The sequence below is a fragment of the Lampetra fluviatilis genome, chromosome 12, assembly GCF_964198595.1.
Source record: "Lampetra fluviatilis chromosome 12, kcLamFluv1.1, whole genome shotgun sequence".
NCBI classification, from domain to species: Eukaryota; Metazoa; Chordata; class Hyperoartia; order Petromyzontiformes; family Petromyzontidae; genus Lampetra; species Lampetra fluviatilis.
Window position 1 is genome coordinate 937,930 of NC_136286.1, and position 21,268 is coordinate 959,197.

At 58.3% G+C, this 21,268-nt stretch overlaps 2 protein-coding genes across 3 annotated transcripts in view; one reads left to right on the plus strand and one right to left on the minus strand.

Annotated features, from left to right (window-relative positions):
• On the plus strand, nt 1-19,753 carry LOC144935011 (ectonucleoside triphosphate diphosphohydrolase 8-like). 2 transcript variants are annotated; one of them, XM_078861300.1, is made up of 10 exons: nt 1-784; nt 7,297-7,446; nt 10,461-10,578; nt 13,209-13,359; nt 14,827-14,986; nt 15,777-16,019; nt 16,139-16,426; nt 16,552-16,671; nt 17,376-17,513; nt 18,109-19,753. In XM_078861300.1, the coding sequence occupies exons 2-10, from the start codon at nt 7,303-7,305 to the stop codon at nt 18,349-18,351; spliced, it is 1,605 nt and encodes a 534-aa protein (XP_078717426.1). In that variant the 5' UTR covers nt 1-784; nt 7,297-7,302; the 3' UTR covers nt 18,352-19,753. The 2 variants fall into 2 exon arrangements, with proteins under 2 accessions (XP_078717426.1, XP_078717427.1); XM_078861301.1 differs by lacking the exon at nt 1-784 and adding an exon at nt 3,431-3,528.
• DDX56 (DEAD-box helicase 56) overlaps nt 19,738-21,268 on the minus strand; it is a 23,397-nt gene continuing 21,866 nt past the window's right edge. Inside the window, exons 13-14 of the mRNA XM_078861298.1 lie at nt 20,416-20,510; nt 19,738-19,978 (exon numbers count right to left, since the gene is read on the minus strand). Of these exons, the coding sequence (XP_078717424.1) occupies nt 19,928-19,978; nt 20,416-20,510 (146 nt within the window). The 3' untranslated portion in view covers nt 19,738-19,927. The remainder of the gene's footprint in view (nt 19,979-20,415; nt 20,511-21,268) is intronic.

The following is a 21,268-nucleotide window of genomic DNA, read 5'->3' on the forward strand; positions in this document are numbered from 1 at the left end:
GCCCCCTCGCCTTTAGTCGCCAATGCGGACCTCTCCCCGCCCCGCGGGTCACACCGGGGTCCACACGGCCACCGGAGATGCTCCATGGTTGTGCAGGCTGGTCCGGGCCGGGCCCAGGGGTGCAGGGCGACGCAGGGTGTCTCGGGCAGGGAGAGCGGCGCGGCTTGGAGCTGCGGGTTGGAGCGGGCGTCACGCGCTGGGTGGTGCAGGGAGCGGGATGAGGGACCGCTCCCATCGCCACCCATCCACGCCACGGGCAGGGAGGGAGAAGCGGCGGCGGCTGCATAAGGAGGAGGAGGGGGGAGGGAGGAACGGAGCCGGTGTTTGCTCAAGGAGCGCGCAGAGTCGGAGGAAGCACGAGAGGAGTCGAGAAGGAGGAGTAGCGGACGAGGGGAGGAGATCGCGGGGAGGAAGAGGAGCGCGGCAGAAGGAGACGGCGACGACGACGACGAGGAGGAGGAGGGAGAGGAGGGAGGAAGAACCCCGCGCGGCTCCGGGGCTCATGACGTCACGATTGGTTACCGTTGCTAAAAAATAAAAAAAAACCTCAAAGACAAAAACGCGCGCGAAGGGAGGGGGAGAAGGGAGATAGGGGAGAGAGAGAGAGAAGGGAGAGAGAGAGGAGAGAGAGGAGAGAGAGAGAGGGGAGAGAGAGAGGAGAGAGAGAAGGGAGAAGACTCCGTTGGGAGACGCGCGGAGTGGGACGCGTGAGTTGGGTCGAGGAGAGGAGCTCCCGCGCGCCGCCAGAGGACCCCGTCTCCCCCGAGTCGGCACCCGCATCAAGGTGAGGCTTTATCCGGGGTCCACTTTCACTGCGGGGGGTGAGGTGTGTGGGGGGGGCTTTAGATCACGACACAAACACGCAGGCAGAACGCCGCCTCCTTCCCACAGCTGTCCCTCCATACACAAGCACGCGTTGTTGACACATCCCATCAGCCACGCGGTCTTCTGGGAGTGCATGATGTCTGCAGCGCGGCTTCACGGGGTTGCGCTGATCAAGATGGTGATGGTCGTGGTCATGATGATCGAGGGGTGTCAATCAGCGCTGCCGCGACGCAGTGGCCACGCAGGGTGCACGCCCGTGGCGTCCGTGTGGGACCACGTCTCAAGACGCCGCACGGAAGCCGGGGGCCGGTTGACTCTCTGAGAGAGAGGGACAGTCGCTCATTGTCAGACGAACATAGGAACGTCTTGAGCCTGGACTTCAACAGGGGCAGGGAATCCACTGGGGAAGAGAATGAGCGACCTCCCATTGAGCGACAGTGTGCGGAGTGAGATGAGAGGGGAGGGGTGGAGGAGCCTATGGAGGGGAGTAGAGTGAGATGAGAGGGGAGAGGTAGGAGAGTGTGTGGAGGGGAGTAGAATGAGATGAGAGGGGAGAGGTAGGAGAGTGTGGACGGGAGTAGAGTGAGATGAGAGGGGAGAGGCAGGAGAGTGCGTGGAGGGGAGTAGAGTGAGATGAGAGAGGAGAGGCAGGAGAGTGTGTGGAGCGGAGTAGAGTGGGATGAGAGAGGAGAGGCAGGAGAGTGCGTGGAGGGGAGTAGAGTGAGATGAGAGGGGAGAGGCAGGAGAGTGTGTGGAGCAGAGTAGAGTGGGATGAGAGAGGAGAGGCAGGAGAGTGCGTGGAGGGGAGTAGAGTGAGATGAGAAGGGAGAGGTAGGAGAGTGTGTGGAGCGGAGTAGAGTGAGATGAGAGAGGAGAGGTAGGGGAGTGCGTGGAGAGGAGTGGAGTGTAGAGGTAGTTAGAGGCACGTTTCTGGAGGACCTTGACTGGATTGGAAGCCGGTAGAGGGATCGGCGGAGCGGGCTGTTGCGGTCTCGGTGTCCTGGTGCTGGTGGTGAGGAGTCTAGGAGTAAAATGTTGTGCGATGATGAGGAGGAGGAGGAGTATTCGTTGCGCCATGAGCTGAGCGCAGCCCACTCGAGTCAGAATCAGATTTTATTTGTTGTATCCATGCTGGAGCAATCCGATGAGTTACACAGCTCTTCTTCACAGGCGTACAGTCGTCGATTGGGGAGTTCCGAGCGGGAACTCGGGGGATGAGGCCGGGAGCCAGGCCAGGTCGTCCCGGCTCTCGGTCAAGCGCGGCGATTTCCATGACAAAGACTCGCGGAGCTCAATTCGAACGAGCGCCCCCCACCCCCCAACGGAACCCCCCCCCCTCGACCGCAACCCCAACGGCCTCGCTCCCCCTCCCACCTCTACCCCGAGCTGCGGAGAGAAGCCGTCAGCATCGAGAGCCCCCCCTCCCTCTCTACCCCCCCCCTCTTTACCCTCCCCCCTCTCTACCCCTCCCCCCTCTCTACCCCCCTCTCTATTCCTCCCTCTCTCTACCCCCCTCTCTACCCCTCCCCCTCTCTACCCCCCTCTACCCCTCACCCTCTCTACCCCCCCTCTCTCTACCCCCCCCTTTACCCCTCCCCCTCTCTACTTCCCCTCTCTACCCCTCCCCCTCTCTACCCCCTCTACCCCCCCCGCCCTCTCCGCCTCGCCCAGCCTTCCCATGCGTGCCGACCCGCCGAGCGCTCCTGACGATGTCACCCTCTCGATGCGATGGAAACGACCCAAACACACCCGTCGGTAACACTGCGGCCCGACTAAGGAAAGCAAATGTGCATAGGCGACGTTTTAGGCAATGCCCCTACAACGTGTTATGTGATAGAGAAGAGGCGTAGCCTATTACAGGTGTAGCGAGTTCAACTGAGTCGCAGACAGCGCCGGTCCCTCTGAAGTCGCAGACAGCGCCGGTCCCTCTGAAGGACCCGGCTTATGTCCTCTGCGGCGTGGCCGGCTCCGCCCTTGGCCACGCCCACCTTCCAGAATCCTCGAGCAGGATCTCGACCCTGACACGTGACCACCCCTAGCCCCCACTTGGTGCCCCTGTGTGGACTTAACCGGCCACGTGTCCTCTGGGGTCAACCAGAGTGTCACGGCCCTTGGTAACCCCATTCCCATGGCCGGCACTCCCACACCCTATCCTGTAGGGGCCGGCACTGCACGCAGAGCGTGCTGCCATCCAGCGCTGAAAGTCAGCGCTCACCGAGCCCCTCCAGGGCCGGTCCTGCACCCACACCCACGTGGTGCCCGCGGTGTCGCTACACCGCACGCCGTGCCCCTCTAGGGCCGGCACCACGCAGTGACATCCCGTGATGTCTATACACAGGCAATGAAGCAGACCCGTCGCTCCAACGCCGCCTCTTGTATATTTCCCCTTTTATCGCGGGCAGCTTCTTCGTGTTGCTTGTTGTGGACGCAGAGCGACGGCTACAATTGTACACCGAGGTGGTCGATGAGCCAGATGATTGTGCGAGGAGTGGCGGAGTTGTGCAGCTTCGCCGTGACGATGCCGCCTCCCCCTCCTCCTCCTGCTGCGTTTTTGTGAAACAGCCGAGTCGTTGATCAGTCGTCGTCGAGTCGCCGTTGAGTTCCGCGGTTGTTCTCTTCTGGCTGGTTATGGCTGGTTGACCAACCACAGTGGCCGCGGAGCTCATAATCTCGTCTCCGCATCTGCTGGTGGTGGTGGCACGGGTTGGTTTGTGTTTGGGGTTCATGGCCGTGCTCAGGGAAACTGCGTCTCTTGCTGTTTCTGTGTTTGATTGTGTGTGCGATCGTGTGTTGTGTGTGATTGTGTGTGTGTTTGTGATTGTGTGTTTGTGATTGTGTGTGTTTGTGGTGTGTGTTTGTGATTGTGTATTTTGTGGTGTGTGTTTGTGATTGTGGTGTGTTTGTGATTGTGTGTTTGTGATTGTTTGTGATTGTTTGTGATTGTGGGGTGTGTTTGTGATTGTGTGTATTTGTGGTGTGTTTGTGATTGTGTGTTTGTGATTGTGTGTTTGTGATTGTGGTGTGTGTTTGTGGTGTGTGTTTGTGATTGTGTGTGTTTGTGATTGTGTGTTTGTGGTGTGTGTTTGTGATTGTGTGTGTTTGTGATTGTGTGTGTTTGTGATTGTGTGTTTGTGATTGTGTTTGTTTGTGGTGTGTTTGTGATTGTGTGTGTTTGTGGCTTTGTGTTTGTGGTGTCTGTTTGTGGTTGAGTGTGTCTGTGATTGTGTGTGTTTGTGGTGTGTGATTGTGTGTGTGTTCGTGATGTGTGTTTGTGGTGTGTGTTTGTGATTGTGTGTGTTAGTGATTGTGTGTCTGTGGTTGTGTGTGTGTTTGTGGTGTGTGTTTGTGGTGTGTGTTTGTGATTGTGTGTGTTTGTGGTGTGTTTGTGTATTTTGTGGTGTGTTTGTGATTGTGGTGTGTTTATGATTGTGTGTTTGTGATTGTGTGTGTTTGTGGTGTGTTTGTGATTGTGTGATTGTGTGTTTGTGATTGTGGTGTGTGTTTGTGGTGTGTGTTTGTGTGTGTGTTTGTGATTGTGTGTGTTTGTGATTGTGTGTTTGTGGTGTGTGTTTGTGGTGTGTGTTTGTGGTTGTGTGTGTGGTGTGTGTTTGTGATTGTATGTGTGTTTGTGATTGTGTGTGTGTGTTTGTGATTGTGTGTTTTGTGGTGTGTGTTTGTGTGTGTTTTGTGGTGTGTGTTTGTGATTGTGTGTGTTTGTCTTTGTGTGTGTTTGTGGTGTGTTTGTGATTGTGTGTGTTTGTCTTTGTGTGTGTTTGTGGTGTGTGTTTGTGTGTATTTTGTGCTGTGTTTGTGATTGTGTGTGTTTGTCTTTGTGTTTGTGTGTCTTTGTGTGTGTTTGTCTTTGTGTGTGTTTGTCTTTGTGTGTGTTTGTCTTTGTGTGTGCCGGGCGTGGTGCTGGCCACCCAACCCCTCGTGTGCCGTGCCGGCTTTGAGAGGTTCTGTCTAACAGCACTTGTCTCAACAATATGTTGAGGCTATACGGGGGACCTTTGTCTTGTTTGCCTCGCGTCTTTGTCTCTGTGATGCCTGTGTGTGATATTTTACGTCTCCAACTTTTGCCGACGCGCTCTGGAGGCTTCCCTCGGCTGCTCCTCGCCTGCGAATGACGGCGAACTCAAGACGGGCACGCGCGCGATCAGAGAGAGAAGCGCGCTCAGAGAGAGAGGCACGCGATCAGAGAGAGGCGCTCAGAGAGAGAGGCGCTCAGAGAGAGAGGCGCGATCAGAGAGAGGCGCTCAGAGAGAGAGGCGCGATCAGAGAGAGGCGATCAGAGAGAGGCGCGATCAGAGAGAGGCGCGCGATCAGAGAGAGAGGCGCGTGCGAGTGCGCGTGCCGCGTGAATCCGGATGGGACGAGGGAGGGAGTGGGGGACATCCCCCCCCCCTCCGTGGGACGCGCCTGCGCGTGTCTGCGCGTGTAGGTGGACTCAGCCTCAAATGACTACCTGGTGCGTGGTGTATAAACATCGCCGCTGGGGGAGACAAAGGCGGCCGTGCGTGGCGCTGGCCACCTACCCCTTCGAGCACCTTCGTAGGTTCTCGTTAACAGCACTTGCCCCAACGGTCTGTGAGGCTATAGGGGGGGGGATCTTTGCTTTGTTGTGTGTGTTTGTCTGTGGGGGAGCGATAGCGTAGAGGCAAGTGCATTCCACAAAACGAATCGAGGGCGTGAAATCGACCACGTTCATGGGCCTCCCATAGATCGACTCAGCCTCGAATGAGTACCCGCTGCGGTGTGTAAATATCGCCACTGGGGAGACAAAGGCGGCCGGGAGTGGTGCTGGTCACCCCCCCCCCCCTTCGTGTTCCGTGCCGGCCTTCATAGATGCTCGCTAACTGCACTTGCCCCAACAGTCTGATCAGGCTATACGGGGGATCTTTGTCTTTGCGTGGGTGTGTGGGTGTGGCTTTTGTTGGTTTTTCCACGAAAGGCGCCCAGGATTAACAACGCCCCATGTCCCTGCATCACCAGGCCAAGTCTTGGATGTCAAGGCCAATGTATCAACCGCGGAGAGCCTGTCGCTCAGGAGCGTGCTGCTGCATTGCGGGATGACGGCCAGCACACAGGACTTGCAATCGACCTCGCGTCCCTCGGACGCTGGATCATGGCGCGATGCGCCACCAAAATCAGAATCTGTATTTATACTGCAGGAGGAATCTGATGAGCTATAAAGCTCATTTTCACAGATGTCCAGTCGGGGCAGGTCAGAACGTAACGACAACAAACAATACAAAGACACAATATGAGTACAAAGTATCAAAAATGTAAACAAATTGAAACATATGTACAATACAACTAAACTATATATATTTTTTAAATCTTAACAGTTTAAGCCCATTGACCTATTACGTTTTTTTTAGAAGCGACCTGGCTATCACAAATGAGAGCTGAACGAATGGCTTGTCACGTGGACATTTCTGGCAGCCACATACCCTAAATATTATCGACGCATGTTTCTAAACGTGGAGGGAAAAACCGGAGGACGCGGAGATAAAAAAAACCCCACGCGACCACGGGGAGAACATGCACATATACAGCAGGCAGTCAGGGTCGGAATCGAACCCACAACCTCCTGTAGACCAGGCGAGGTAGTTAACATCTCGCCACCGTGGCACCGACAGTTGCAGCGAGATGCACCACTGCATGTGTGTGGGGAGAGCCACAAGGGCGGCTCCCACAGGAGCAGGCAGGGCTGGCTGGCTCGGGAACCTCTTGACTGCCGAGGGCGTGAAGCAGCAACGCAGTGGGGAGGTGGAGGCGGTGTCTTGATTACGAGGTTTGGAGGCGAGGTCACCATGTGGCTCTGATTGGGCCCCCACCACGCGCCTGTCAACCCCAAAGGCAGCGCCGCTTAACCCCCCCCCCCCCCACATCTTCCCCTCCCCCTTAATCGCTCCCAGGCCTCGCAGGAAGTGTCCCGTGGGGCCCCGGGGTCCCTCAAGTGCGTCCAGGTGTTGACGACGAGAGTCAAAGGGAGCGCAAAGGGAGCGCAAAGGGATAGGTAAACATGTGGAGACCCGTGACAGTGAAACCACGAGTGAACGTGAGCAGAGATCGAGAACGCAAGTGTCTCTCGCCGGGCCTGTCTGCCTCTCGGTGTCTCTGTGTCTCTCTGTCTGCCTCTCCCAGCGGCTCTCTCTCTCGGTGTCTCTGTGTCTCAGTCTCGCTGTCTTTATGTCTCTGCCCCAGTCTCGGTATGTCAGTGTCTCTGTTCCAGTCTCGGCGTCTCAGTGTCTCTGTCCCTCCACGATGCCCCCCTGCGACACGTGTGCGTACATTCACCTGGGTGGTCTCGGTATCTCCACATTTCCACCGCGCGTGTCTCTCTGTTATGTGTCCCCGCGTGTATCCGCTTCTCTCGATGTCTTCCTCGTGTCTTCCTCGTGCCCTCCCCCCCGCCCTCCGGTGCCTCCATCCGTGTCTCTCCCGTGTCTCCCCCGCTGCGCGCAGTTCGCCATGGGGGTGGAGTCTGCGCTGCGCGCGCGCCCGCGCCTCTGGCGCGCCGTGGGCCTCGCTCTCTTCGTGCTGGGGGTCACGGGCCTCGTGGCGCTCTGCGTGTCGTGGAACGCGAGCAAAGCCGTGCCCCAAGTTCCGCTCAAGGTGCGTGCAGCGCTCGCTCGCGGCCCCTTGGGCACGCGGAGGAAATCCCGTCGTCGGCTCGAGCCCGCGAGCCGCGGAGGTCCACCAGCTACCAAACGCAGTGCGATTTAACTTTGTTAACTGATTCCTGCTTCGCCACTGGAATTTATGGGGCAGTGGCGCAGCTGTCGGGCGTGCAGGCGGTGCAACTGCACCGGTGCGCGCGGGGCCAGAGGGGCACAAACTGCGGGCTACGAACAGGGAGGACATGGGACAGGGGGCCCCATTTCATCCGCTTGCACCATGCAGGGTCCATGACAACCAACGCCTTTTGGCTTTTCCTTCGGACCCGTTCTATACCTTGGCTGCCACTCCGGTCATTACTCCTAACTGTCGGCCATCGTCACAAATTCCTGTTTTCTCTTCTTAACAGTTGGAATTACGTAATAAACCTGTGTATGTCCTCTAAGCCACGCGTGCATCTGTCTCTCAATGCAGTGGCGGCTCCTGCAAAATCTCTCAGGGGGGGCAAATGTCTGGATGATTGATAAGGATAAGGTCCACCCATGCAAAGGATAAATTAACAGCTTAAGCATGTAAAGGCAACTTCACTTCTTTAATATTAATGAAAAATAAAGTGACTCTTACAATTCATCTTGTTTGTTTCTATACTCACTATTAATACAATCCACTCATGTTTCTTTTATTAAAGATTCCACTAGGTGGCGACAAATAATTTTGTTGGATGAAACGTGCTTACGTATGATGACGTAAGCACGTTAGTGCGAGCCCTCCCGGAAGCCATAGAGAATGCATTGCAGCGCCCCCCCGTTCGAAAAAAAACATCTTTGAATGTAAGTCTATGGGACCACTCGGGGCGATTCTCAGCCGGAGGGAAATCGCCCAACAAGAGGCGGTACTCCACAGAACGTAGCATGACGCTGATTGGACTATATCCAGCGGCACAGTGACGGCTAGCGTGACTCTGTGGTTGAATGACATTGGTGGTGCGTCGCCCAATCGCCCTAATGAAGAAACCGCCCCTGTCTCAATGTCATTTCCAAATGTGCGCCCCTCCTCCAAACGCGTCTGTCTATTCCCCCCCACCCCCCACTTGCCGCGGTCAATGCTAAACTCCAATGTGTTGTGATCCAAGTCGCCAGAGCCGGTAACACGCATCTATTCATAGCAACAAAGCAAAGCGTTTTTTGTTGTTAAGAATCCACGGTGCGCATGCATGAATCTTCTTCCCTGTCCCGTTTCCATGCCAAGACCAAGAAAGGAGGTCTCTTATGTAAGCGACTTACGAGGTGGTTTCCCTTGTTGAGCTGAGATTTCAGATTAGGAATACGCGGGAGCTGCTGCTGCTGCTGCTCCTCGTGATTACGGCAGCAGCAGCAGCAGCAGCGGGAGCAGCAGCAGCAGCAGCGGGAGCAGCAGCCGCAACTGAGCGCACTGCCCGATCTGAAAAGAGCCGCCCTTGGATCTCCGAGCGTTGCAGGAAAATTGAAATGTTCCCTGCGAACTCCCACGCGTCTTTCCCGAGTGCCGACGTGGAGAAGTCATTTCCTCGACCACTCGCATTGGCCCCACGCGATTCCACTGCCCGCGATGGAGTGCTGTTTGTGGCTGCTCTGAGGGAGGTGGGTGAGTTGGCGTGGGGTGATGCGAAGAGCAGCCCCCTCCCCCTCCCCATCGCGAGACGTGAATTCGCGTCCGAGCAGCCGCAGCCCGGGCGCTCCACGCGTGGGCTCGCTCACGGGTTCACCTCGAGAGGCCATCGGAGAGGAAAGGCAGCAGTACAAAGTCAGAGTGATTCCCCGCACGAAGGAGCGTGGAGGCAGGCGCTAGACTGCCGCTTTACAGCCCTGAGGCCGCGGCTGGAAGTTTCACATTAATATCGCGGGGATGAGTCGATGTCTATCTACAGGACAACCACTGTTGACTTCCCCACAACTGCTACTGTACTAGTTTTATTGACCCCAGGGGGATGATGAACGGCCAAAAGTCAGAGTGATTTCCTGCTCAAATGAGCGTGTAGGTGGGTCTCGACTCCCGTTTATAGTTCTGAGTCAGCGGTGGAAACATCACATTAATATCGCTGGGGAAGAGTCTATCCACAGGATAACCACTGCTAACTTCCCCACAACTGGCACTAGTTTTATTGACCCCAGGGGGATGGATGATGGTCCGAGTCAACCCCAGCCAGGATGTGAACTCGCAAAATTCCACTCGCGAGCCGCTCGGTGCTCCACCGCCGAGCCACGTGACAGGGTACAGTAAATACAAATTGAAAACAAGCGAATAACATTAACTTACTTTTGTGCTTTCAACCTCATTTGGCGAAATTCCAACTCTGAGAATAAAAAAATTAACGAGTTGGGTTGCCTGGCCGGGCACGTGACGAACAGCTCTACAGCAGATGACGTGGGGAAGTGCTGCCCCCACCCGGTGGAGAGATGTTAACTACCTCGCCTGGTGTACAGGAGTTCGTGGATTCGATCCCGAGCCTGACGCATGTTTGCATGTTCTCCCCGAAGTCGCGTGGATATTTCTTCGGGTCTTCCGGTTTTTCCCTCCACATTTAGAATCACGCGTTCAGAGCATTTGCCTGCTGTCATTTTCCACGTGATGAGCCACTTTGTTGAACTATCATTTGTGGCAAGGTGGCTTCTGAAAATGAGCTGTAAAGCTTAGTGGGCCTTACCTGGTAAAACAAAAAAATGTGTTTAATCGTTCAGTTTAGTTTCATATCATGAATAAGTTTCGTGATATCTCCTTCCACGGGGCAATTTTATCATCGAACACGCGGGGTGTCTGTCGCACTGGCTCCGTGCTAGAGATCAGAATTGAGTTAGGACGCTGACAGGACATGTTGGGGTCACAATTGGATCGACTTTTGAAAAAAAAGGTCGGGGACGTTTGACCTGTCCTTGTCTGGCACGTGTTGCCTCTCCCCATCGGCGTGCCTCTCACCACGACCCCTGCCCCCCCTCCCTCCCCCGCCCGCCCCCCGCCCGCACGCGGCCACGCAGTACGGCGTGGTGCTGGACGCGGGCTCCTCGCACACCAAGGTGACCCTGTACCAGTGGCCGGCGGATAAGGAGAACGGCACGGGGGTCGTGAGCCAGACCACCGACTGCTCTGTTGAAGGTGAGCACTGGGGTGGGGGCAAGGAGGGGGAGTGGGGGATTGGGGGTGGAATGGGGAGGCGGGGCGGCGATGGGGGAGATTGGGGGGAGGGGGTGCAGAGTTGGGGCTGTGACGCCAAAGAGCGAAACTTCAAAAAACAAAAACTGAACGAGACAAACTCGAGAGTGGGGAAGGAGAGGAGCTCACGCGACACTCGCCCTCGACGACAAACCACGAGCCCCATCGACACGAGGCAGACACAAGACACGACCCCATCGACACGAGGCAGACACAAGACACGAGCCCCAGCGACACGAGCCAAACACAAGACACGAGCCCCAGCGACACGAGCCAGACACAAACCCGTGCCCCAGCGACACGAGGCAGCCAGATAACAGCCCGTGCCCGAGCGACACTTTGCTTGTATCCCAGACACCCGCCCTACCCATAGCCGGAAGCACGCTGACGACTGTCACGCACCACCCGCGACTGCGGGCGACGTGCAGGGCACGCGGCCCTCGCCGTGTCGGCGTGCCGCCGGCCGCGATTTCCGATCTCGTGTTGCTGGTGGCACCGGGACATTCCGCCCTCTTAGGGCCCACGTTGCTGTGTTTCCGCTCTCACGCTACGCGGCGCGGGCTCGAAATCATCGCTTGTGGCCCCGCGCGAGGGGCCCCAATTTTGGGGGCGGGCAAGTGGGGGCCCACTTGGAGGGGCACAGTGGGGTGGGGGGGAGGCATTGTCTGCAGGACAATAGCGGTGGTTGTGGAGGACGCAGACAGCCGTGCTTGTGCTTCGAGGCGAAAGGGGAGGGGGGTGAGCAGAGGTCTTGGCCTTCACCACTGAGCGCCGCATTCATGCGCGCGTGACCCCTGTGAGCGGTCTGACCCCTGACATTCAAATGAACGAGCGCCGTCATTCCGCGGCGGAGCGACGGCGCGCGTCGCGGACGCCGCAGACGGCGATCGAATTCCCAGCAAAAGCCCCCGGGGCCCGTGGAGTGCAACTCCCTGGGAGTGACTCATCCCCCCCCCTCCACTCGTGGCGCTCGAGATACGACGGCCTCCGCAAACCAACCCCTTGGCCAAACTCCACACCGTCCACACCACGCCACTGTCAGCCTCCTCACCCGCACACGTCAATGACACAACAGCCCCGCAACACTCAAGATTCATGCCACCGGCTCCCAATCCAATCCCCGATCGACTTCAAGGTCGAACTCCCCCCCCCCCCCCCCCCGTCTTCATGGTCCTTCATTGACTCGCCCCTGCCTGCCTCTTTCCCATCTCATCTCACTCTACTCCCCTCCACGCACTCTCCTACCTCTCCCCACTAATCTCACTCTACTCCCCTCCACGCACTCTCCTACCTCTCCCCACTAATCTCACTCTACTCTCCTCCACGTGCTCTCTGCTCCAGTCTTCGCTCAGCGAGAGGTCGCTCGTTTCGCGTCTGCTGGCACCCACTGTCTGTCACTCTCTTCCCGCGGCCGTCCGTGCAGCTCAGTGACAACGATGCGTAACAACCCGCCCTGCACAGCACCTGGAGATGCAGCGCACTGGGCGCTAACACACATCCACATCGTGTTGTAGAAGAAGAGGAGATTGCGCCCGGATTTCATTTCAATTGTGGCTTTTGAGTGCCCCCCCCCCCCGCCCGCCCTCCAGGCCACCTGCAGCCCAAGCCCTTCCCGGGGGGAATTCTCTTTGCGTGAATCTCTTTGCGTGAGCAGCGGTGCGGCCCCGTCCATGCCGCCCCCTCCCCCATCCCATTGTGTTCCATCTCCTCTCCCATCTCGTTCCTCGTCTCGCTGCGCCTTGGCGTGACACTTTCATAGCCGCCGTCGCCGCCGTCGCCGCCGTCTTTGTCGGCGCGACGCGACTCGCGGTCACAAACAGAAATAAACGCGCGGTGCCCCAAGGGAAAAGCGCCTCTCGAAGTGCGTGAGCGCGGAGAAGGGAAGGAAGGGATTTTGCCAAATGGCAGATGCATCGGTAGAGGAAATGCAGGATTAGACACAAAGAGACGAAGACCCATCCTCCCCCACGCCCGCGCACTGGAGCCTTCACAGGGCTGTTCGCGAGTGCTGCAGCGCTTATGAAGGCCGGCATGGCAGCACACGGAGGGGGGTAGGTGGCCAGTGCCACGCCCGGCCACTTTTGTCTCCCTACATTGGCGATGTTTACACATCGCATTGGGTTTCTCATTTGAGGCTGAATCGACGTAGGGGAGGCCCACGACCGGTTCGGAATCGTGAGGCGGGGCTCGAACTCGGGTCGCCGGGTTCGTAGTGCAGCGCGCTAACCGTGACACGACCCCCTACACACGCACACACACACGCAGGATACTTACACTCGCGTGTGTCGGTGTGTGTGTCGTCTTTGTGGTTTGCTCCTACAGTCTGTTAAGGCTAGAAGTTGAACTTTATGTGCTGTGTGTGTCGTAGGTTGTGTGATGTGTGTGTCGTGTTGTAATGTGTGTTGTGTCGTGTGGTTTGTTGTGTGTGTCGTGTGATGTGTCGCGTCGTGTGTGTGTCGTGTTGTGTGATGTGTCGTGTGATGTGTCGTGTTGTAATGTGTGTTGTGTGTCGCGTCGTGTGATGTGTCGCGTCGTGTGATGTGTCGCATCGCGTTGTCTCCGTGCGCGCGCAGGCCCCGGCATCTCGAGCTACGCGCGCGACCCCGCGGGCGCGGGCCGCTCCCTGGGCCCGTGCCTTAGCGCCGTGGCGGCGCGCGTCCCCGCGGAGCGGCGCGCCGAGAGCCCCGTCTTCCTGGGGGCCACGGCCGGGATGCGGCTCCTCGAGTGAGCGAGCCCAGACCTCCGACTCTCTCTTAACATCATCATCCTCCTCCTCGTCCTGCTCATCGTCCTCAAGCATTATTATCCTCCTCCTCCTCAATCCTCATCTTCAAAGTCACGACGACGCTCCGTCTCGCCGTCTTCGCGCAGCTCGCGCAGCGTGAGAGGCGCGTGACCTCCTCCTGCCTCCTCCTCCTCCTCGCCGTGCCCTTCGCTTCCCAAGTCCTAACCGCTGGGGCTCTCCGCTCCGTCTCCATCTACTCTCGTTCCCTTCCTCGTTAAAACATTTTCATTCTACACGACGTTTTCTTCTCTCACTCTCCCTCCTCCGTGCGCCGTTCCGGGCTTCCATCGGTGCTGCTACTCGCTAACAGCACTTGCCTCAACAGCCTGTTAGGGCTACATGGGGGATCTTTGTCATTGTTGTTTAATTCCACGCCGTGACCAGGCCCGGCTCAGGCTCCTCTCGGTTTTGGCGGAGGGGGGGGGGCAGTAGAACTTTTAGTTGGTGGTGGTCACAGGGTGGTGGTGGTACCACCACAGTCGGTGGACTTGGGCGGGGGGGGGGGACTATTCGGTGGCGCAGTGCCCACCCCAGGACCCCGCCTGGCGCGGTTCAACGCCCAGGGCTTTGTGGAGCGGCTGTCTCAGTCTTCTGAGTGCCATACAAAACAAAAAACCCGGTCCACGTGTGGGACGCGTAGGAGTGTGGAGGGCACCGAGTAGATGCTGCAACGACATAAAAGTGAATTATGAAGTTAATTGTGTGGCCATCTGTAGGGAGACGGTACAATACGAACCAGCGAGTGTGGAACGTACGGGTTATATGGCGGTGACTTTGGCACGGGCGGTCTGTACGAACGCGTACAGACCGCCCCGGGTGCGTACGAGTAGAGTCTTAATGAACGCGGCGTAGGGGAGGCGCGCGGTGGTGGGGCGTGAGCTCCGGAGTGCGCCTTGGGTTTACTTCGTATGTATTTTGAACTTCTTTCGCACCGTACGTAGCCAACCATGCTAATCCGAGGTAGTCTGGCATTTGGACGAACATGCCAGTGCAGGGCACTGCCGAAGAAATCGTTCCTCTCACTCCCATAGATGTCCCCCTGGACCGCAGCTCCTCACCCCCCACTCTGTCCACAGTGAGTCTGTCCCACCCCCTCGCATGCTACGTAATGCGACTCTCTCCTCGGACAGTGCAGCTGGGAGAAGCGTCCTGAGCGGGCAGAATTCCGCGTGGGTGACATCAGAGAGAGTGCTCCGGGCAGGGTAGTCGGTGGGGACATCAAACATAAAACAAACTAAATATTGATTCTACCACGTAAAGCCGACTAAGCTATTAGCACTTTTTCAGAAGCAATCTGGCCACAAAACGACAGAGCCACGGGGAGCCACGTGACCCCACGGGGAGCCACGTGACCCCATGGGGAGCCACGGGGAGCCGCTCACGAACTCCAGCACTGCCCGTCTCAGACTGCAGGACTCAGCGGCGACCGAGAAGATCCTGGCGTCGGTGAGGGACGCCATGCGGCGCTCCGAGTTCAGCTTCAGGGAGGCGCGGATCCTGACGGGCGAGGAGGAGGGCGCGTGCGGCTGGGTCACGGTCAACTACCTCAAGGGCAACTTCCTCCAGGCACGAGGCGACCCGCGCTGGCTTCCCGCGCGTGTTCCTGGGGGCGCGATTGCTTTGAGCTCCGATTTATCCGTTCGCTTCGTCGCTTCATTCTAATCGCTCTCGCCGTGTTTGGCCACTCTCGCCCAAAGGGTACTCGGCCCTGCTCTCTTGAGTCGTCGCCCGGTGAAAGAGGCAGCTCTGGTGGCGGGGTTGAGGGGGTGGTGGAGGGGGGGGGCATTGTATGGCTGACCTTCCACCCGTAAAGAAATGTGGGGGGAGTGGGGGGGGGGTATGAAGCTGCGTCTCCTTTCCTCCCTACGCCCGTGTGTGCCATCCAAGCGGGTTGAACTGAGCTCTGCTGTGCTTGTGAGGAGTCACCAGACGATGACCGAGCCGGGGGTGAACCTATGCTCACACACGTTCTCCAAACCGTTGAGGTTTTCCTTTTGTGTCAGTGACAGAACTAACCCCAGTACAAATCAAAACCATCGCCGTCGTATACCATCATTAAGCAGACATTCCGTTGGTTTATTCGGTTCGTTAATTATGTAATGATTGCTTTGTTCCAGCATTTTTTGGTTCACTCATTCATTTGTTTACATTGAGCGTAAGATTTACCGAAGCGCTTGTGCCCACCAAACATAAAATCGGAACTATTCATCGGCGTTGAGACACAAACCAGCTGTGCCATGCCCGGGTCAAAACCCATTAAGTGCAAGGTCACGCAAGTGAAGATTAAAGTTCCAAGTTCCCCCACCACCTTCCCTCCTCTCCCTTGACCCCCCCCCCTCCACGCGTGGCACTGCAGAGTCCCGACGCGTCGTGGGTGGCGAGCGCCATGCGCTGGTGGCGCCCGGAACCGCTGGTGACGCACGGGGCGCTGGACCTGGGGGGCGCCTCCACGCAGATCTCGTTTGTGCCGCGGGACCCGCCCCGGCGCGACGCCTCGTCCTTCCGCCTCTTCGGCTCCGACTACGCCGTGTACACCCACAGCTACCTGTGCTACGGCCGCGACCAGGCCAGCCTGGCGCTGCTGCGCACGCTCGTGGCGGTGCGTGCCCAACGCGGCGGTCGTGCGGGCCTCGATCGGGCGCCGTGCGCGAACGGCGCTTCGGCCCCGACGGTCTGCCGGAGGTCACGCGGGGGGGTTCTGCTGTGTGCGCGCCGCAGGCCGCGCGCGGGAACGACACGGCGCCGAACCCGTGCTACAACAAGGGCTACCGCCGCTCCGTGCGCCTCGCGGACCTCTACGGCGGCGGCTGCTCGCGAGCGCCGCACCTGGGCGGAGGTACGTGGGACCCGGCGGGGAACACCACCACGGTCACCCTGGTGGGCACGAGCGACGCGACGCGGTGCCTGCGGGCCGTGCGACGCATCTTCAACTTCTCGGCGTGCGCCAACAACACCGAGTGCTCCTTCAACGGCGTCTACCAGCCGCCCGTGGACGGCGGCTTCATGGTGAGGAGAGTCGGAGCGGTCCGCCACCGTGCAGCGCTTCTCGAGAGCCCTCGGGTCTGAGTGCACGTGGACGTCGTGCGTGTCTCGTGCCCCCCGTGTCCCACGGTCTCCGTGTCTGCATGCAGGCGTTCGCTGGGTTCTACTTCACCATGCAGAGCCTGAACCTGACGCACGGAGACGGCACGGCAAGTGTCGCCACCCTCAACTCCAAACTGGCCACCGCGTGCTCGCGCTCCTGGACACAGGTGAGCGGAGGGACACGGTGACATGGAGGGGTGCATGGCACGATGCATAATTCAGATTTTGAGATTGTTTAGCATCGGTTACACGGCTGCACCTCACGATGCCCATGCGGTCGTGTGGACAGGGTTAACCAAAATTCGCCAAAAGCTGTCCCGGCGACACGGGACCCAACGAAACGGGCAGGGAAGAAGGGGAATGATGGGGCCCCCCGCTGCACTTCGTGTTTTGGCGAAAATGAAGATTTAAATGGGGAGGGAAAAACGGGGAGGGGGGGATATAACCAACATGGTAAGGGGGGGACGAAGGGGAAATAAAGAGGGGGGGGGGGGTAGGGAAAAAGAGGGGGAGATGGGGGAACCAAGGAAAACTAAAAAATATCTGATACTCGACACGCCACTAATGAGCTGTGATGCTGACCTTCCACTCTTCACGGTGTTTTAAACCTCGGTCAAACGTTGCTCACGGCGAATCATCGACGGTTTATTCCGGGCAGAGGCAGCGAGAACTCGCCGCCTCTGTGCGGTGACAGCCACTCGAGCGCCGTGGGCAGGCACGGGGGGCTCGCTACGACGCCGACGAGGGGAGCGGAGCCGCGCCCCGAGCCGGCCGGGGCCAGCCAGCTCCGGGTGCGCGACGTCCCAACGCGCTCCTCCTGGCGGCTCACAGCCCGCACTGACCGCACTGACCGCCGTCGTCACGAGTGCAGGCGCAGCAGGCGAACCCGGGCGCTCGCGAGGACCGGCTGCGCGACGTCTGCTTCAACGGACACTACGTGCAGAGCCTCCTGCTGGGGGGCTACGGCTTCACTGAGGAAAGCTTCGCCAAAATCCGCTTCCTCAAAAGCGTGAGTCGCTGCCGAGACGCAGCAAGCGGGGGGGGGGGGGACCGCCTGATTTGGGGGAAAGGGAGGCGGATTCACACAAAACTAAACTGTTTTTATTCGACCAGGTAAGAAGCTACCTGGCCACAAAAATGCCAGCTCAACGAAGTGGCTTACCATGTGGAAATGTATAGCAGCCAAACTCTAAACGTGCGATGTTGATTCTGAATGTGGAGGGAAAAAACGGAGAACCCGTGACCACAGAGAGAACATGCAAACTCACAAATATAAAGGTGCCACGGGTCGGGATCAAACCCACGACTTCCTGCATACCAGGCGAGGAGGGAAGCCAAGTAGTAGTACATTCTCTATTTGTTGCCACTGTGGCGTAACTTGACCGAGCAGTGGAAGCGAAACACACGCATGTACACACGCATGTACACGCGCATGTACACACTGCGCTCGGCGACGAGCACACTGCTTGGCGAACGTCCAAGTGCCACGCAATTTGAACACCACCCAACTCACGCCGCACTCCCAGGGGCCGCGCCGGCACTGCCGAGGTTGAGTTCAAGCCCCGGGTTTCGGGTGGCCCTCCCCGTCTCCTGTGCGCGTGCAGATCGAAGGCAGCAGCCTGGGTTGGACCCTGGGCTACATGCTCAACCAGACCAACATGGTGCCGGCGGTCCAGCCGCCCAGGGGCTCCTTCCTGCCCGTGGGCGCCTCGTCGACGCTGCTGCTGCTCTTCTGCCTCCTCCTCCTCGCCTCCCTCGCCATCTGCTTCGTCCTCGTCCTCCGCGGCAAGCGCTGCGCGCAGGCGGGCGGCGCGGATGCGGCGATGAGCTCCACCGTCGTGTCGTGAGGTGGTCGGGGTGCCCGCCCCCCCCTGCAGCCCATGGCGTCGGTAGGGGGGGGGGCAAAGGGGGAGGGGGGGTTTGCGCAACGGGGCAGTGCGGTGGTGCGTGGGTTGAGGACCGGTGGGGTTCGTTCGGCGGCCCTGAGGAGCGGCGATTCGAAGGCTCGACGACCTGCAGCTTCTGGCATCAACTTGACCGGGCAGTGTAAGGGAAGCAGGCTTTGAGACAAAATTAAGAACAAAACGCATAAATTAGATGACGCTTTCTAGCGCGCGTTTGTCTTGGGAAGTATTTAATTATCAGCACGCAAGCCGACGGCGGATAGGCTGTCAAACATTCGATCCAACGTTTGTTACACGGAGAAAGCCGCTTTGGCAGGTACCCAGCTCGGTTTACAAAGGCTAACTGTGGTGATTAATAATTATCGATGTTTGGTTTTCTCTCAGGCAAGTCCACAACTTTACACGAAAAGTTTCGTTCACGGTGGAATCATCTCTAAGAGGGGTTAACGCCCCCCTCCCTCTCCCCCTTTTGTAGACGGAGGATAATGCATAAACTCGTCGCATGAAAGGTGTTAAAAACGAGAATTGTATCAGTCGGTAGCCTCGGGATTGTTTATTTTTTCCTTTTTGCAGCAGTGTTATTTTTGTGAAGCTCCACGAGTTGTTTCTCGTCCACCTCTGTGCGCGCTCACCGCGTCGTTCCTACTCGCGCTTCCGAGGCCACGCTGAAGCGCGTTCGTTAGCTTAACCTCCAATATGAATAACAGCCCAGGCCTAGAATTAAAGAGTTGTTTCTACAGAAATTGTTACATTTACCCAACGCTTGAATAACGCCGGCTATGCGCAGACACCCGTCCGTGTTGCGTGTCCCGTTGCTGGCACCTGCGACGCGGCTTTGCAGGTGGAGGCGTGTAAGTGGAACTTCTTTCGCACCCTACGTAGCCAACCGTGCTCATCGGAGGTGCCAAGCGTGGCTGGGCGGGGCGTCCTCCTCCTGGGCACAGCGTTACCCCCAGGGGTCGAGTTCGTGCCGCGGGTAGTGGGATAACGGCGGGCGCTGGTCGTTTGAAAATCTCAGGGTGGCATGGGGGTCGCACGCGAAATCCCGGGCTAGCACACTGGGCTCGGGGATTTTGCTGCGATGCTGCAGACCGGCCGGAGCCGTCCCCACCGCTGTGGAGGACTTGGGGGGGGGGGGGGAGATCCATCGCAGGCCGAGCTCGGGCTTTTGCGCCGGGGCGACTGCGTCGTGAGCAGGGCAGCGATGGCACTTCCCCGTGGAGCTCAGAAAACCCCGACGCGGCTTGGGCTTTTGCGACCGTTTTGTTTTGTGCACGCGCAGTCGTTTGGTAAATTATCTGTACGCTGATGTTTATTAAAAAAAACTAAACACCCCGAAAACCAACGAATGTACAAGTTTGATGCCTCCCTGATGAACAAGGCAACGTCCGGGCACAGCGATGGTGAAGCGGGGAAGAGAGCGAGGTGGCGATGGTTTCTGCTCCTCCCCCGGACAGACGGAGCGCGGGGGAGGGAGTCGTTTCATGCGCCCGCCCATTCCAGATCTTGCCCCCCGCGCCTACTCCTTGTCCGCGAACTTGAAGGTCTTGAGCGGGTCTTGCTGCTGCCTCTGCAACGCACACCGCACCGTGCCGCTCGCTCAACACCCACGAAATCCCTCGACCCGTGGCGGAGCGCAGTCGGCATGGGCCCCGGTGCGAGGAATCAAATGGGTGCCGCCCCACCGCACTCCACCACCCCCCCCCCCCCCCCCCCCAATGCCCGCTCCCCCACTCATGTTATCGCCGTTCCCCTCCCTCATCACGGCTCCAGGTGCCAATGGCGCGTTCCGCTCATGCGGCTCGAGTGACGGGGTCACGGACGCCCGACCGCGCAAACCGCCGTGGCCGCTACCCCTCCCGAGTCCCGGCCGTCGGCCACCGCCCTGGGCCACCTCTGCCTTCGTCGCCCCCACCTCCCCCGCCCCCCCTCTTCGTAGTACTCCCTCCGGCGCGTGGACGCCCGATGCTCGGTAGCCACGTTGTCGCCGCACGCGTGCGCGCTCACCTTGGGTCTTCTGGTGGTGGTCGTGCTCGGGCCGGGCGTGTACCGCTTCCTGCTTCCCCGCGTGGGTCGCGCAATCTGCTTCAGCGTGGGAGGGACTGGGGAGCGGGAGGGGCAGAGGCGAGGGGAGAAAGCGTTTTGGGGGAGTGCAAATCCACGCGGTTCCACGACCGCGGAGACGCGAGGCCACGTGCTGCCACCCGGTGGTCGAAGCAAGCGGCTCTCGCGATCGGAAGGTCGCGAGGTCAAATCCTGGCTAGGGTCAACTTCAGCCCATGAGCCTTCTCGTGTTGGTTAAGTACCAGAGATCACAAAGAGGTAGCAGCACTATAGACAAACTTGCCTCTACCATAATAATGTGGAATTTCCACCAGTGGAAGATTAGCACCAATCCCTGCTGAGCAGTACATGTATGTATGAACATTGAAATAATGTCACACCGTGCGTAGCCAACCGTGCTAAATAGAGGAATGCGAACGATATTCTTTGGGTATTTCGGTAAAGTCACGTAGATTGGTTCAAAGAAAATAACAAAAAACTACGACGTTTCGATCGTAACACAAGCGGTCGTCATCAGGACCGCTTGTGTTGAAACGTTGTAGTTTGTTGTTATTTTGCTATTTCCTTTGAACCTAGCTACGTGACTTTACCGAAAGACCCAAAGAATATGAATTCCTGCAGTCACGAAGGGGAGGCCGGGCGCGGTTGCACCGCCTGCGCGCTCCTCCATGTTCATAATGCTGCGAAATCAGCGAGTAAAACCGCACGGGGTGAGCGGGGAGGAGCAAGAAACAATACCAACGAGACGATGCAAACGAGCACGCGTCCAGCGAATCCGATCCCTGCAGTACGGCCA

Coding starts and splice junctions, on each gene's coding strand:
- LOC144935011 (XM_078861300.1), top strand. CDS start 7,303: ATGGGGGTGGAGTCTGCGCTGCGCGCGCGCCCGCGCCTCTGGCGCGCC. Junction 16,020..16,138: donor TGCTGCGCACGCTCGTGGCG/GTGCGTGCCCAA, acceptor TGCGCGCCGCAG/GCCGCGCGCGGGAACGACAC. Junction 17,514..18,108: donor AAATCCGCTTCCTCAAAAGC/GTGAGTCGCTGC, acceptor GTGCGCGTGCAG/ATCGAAGGCAGCAGCCTGGG.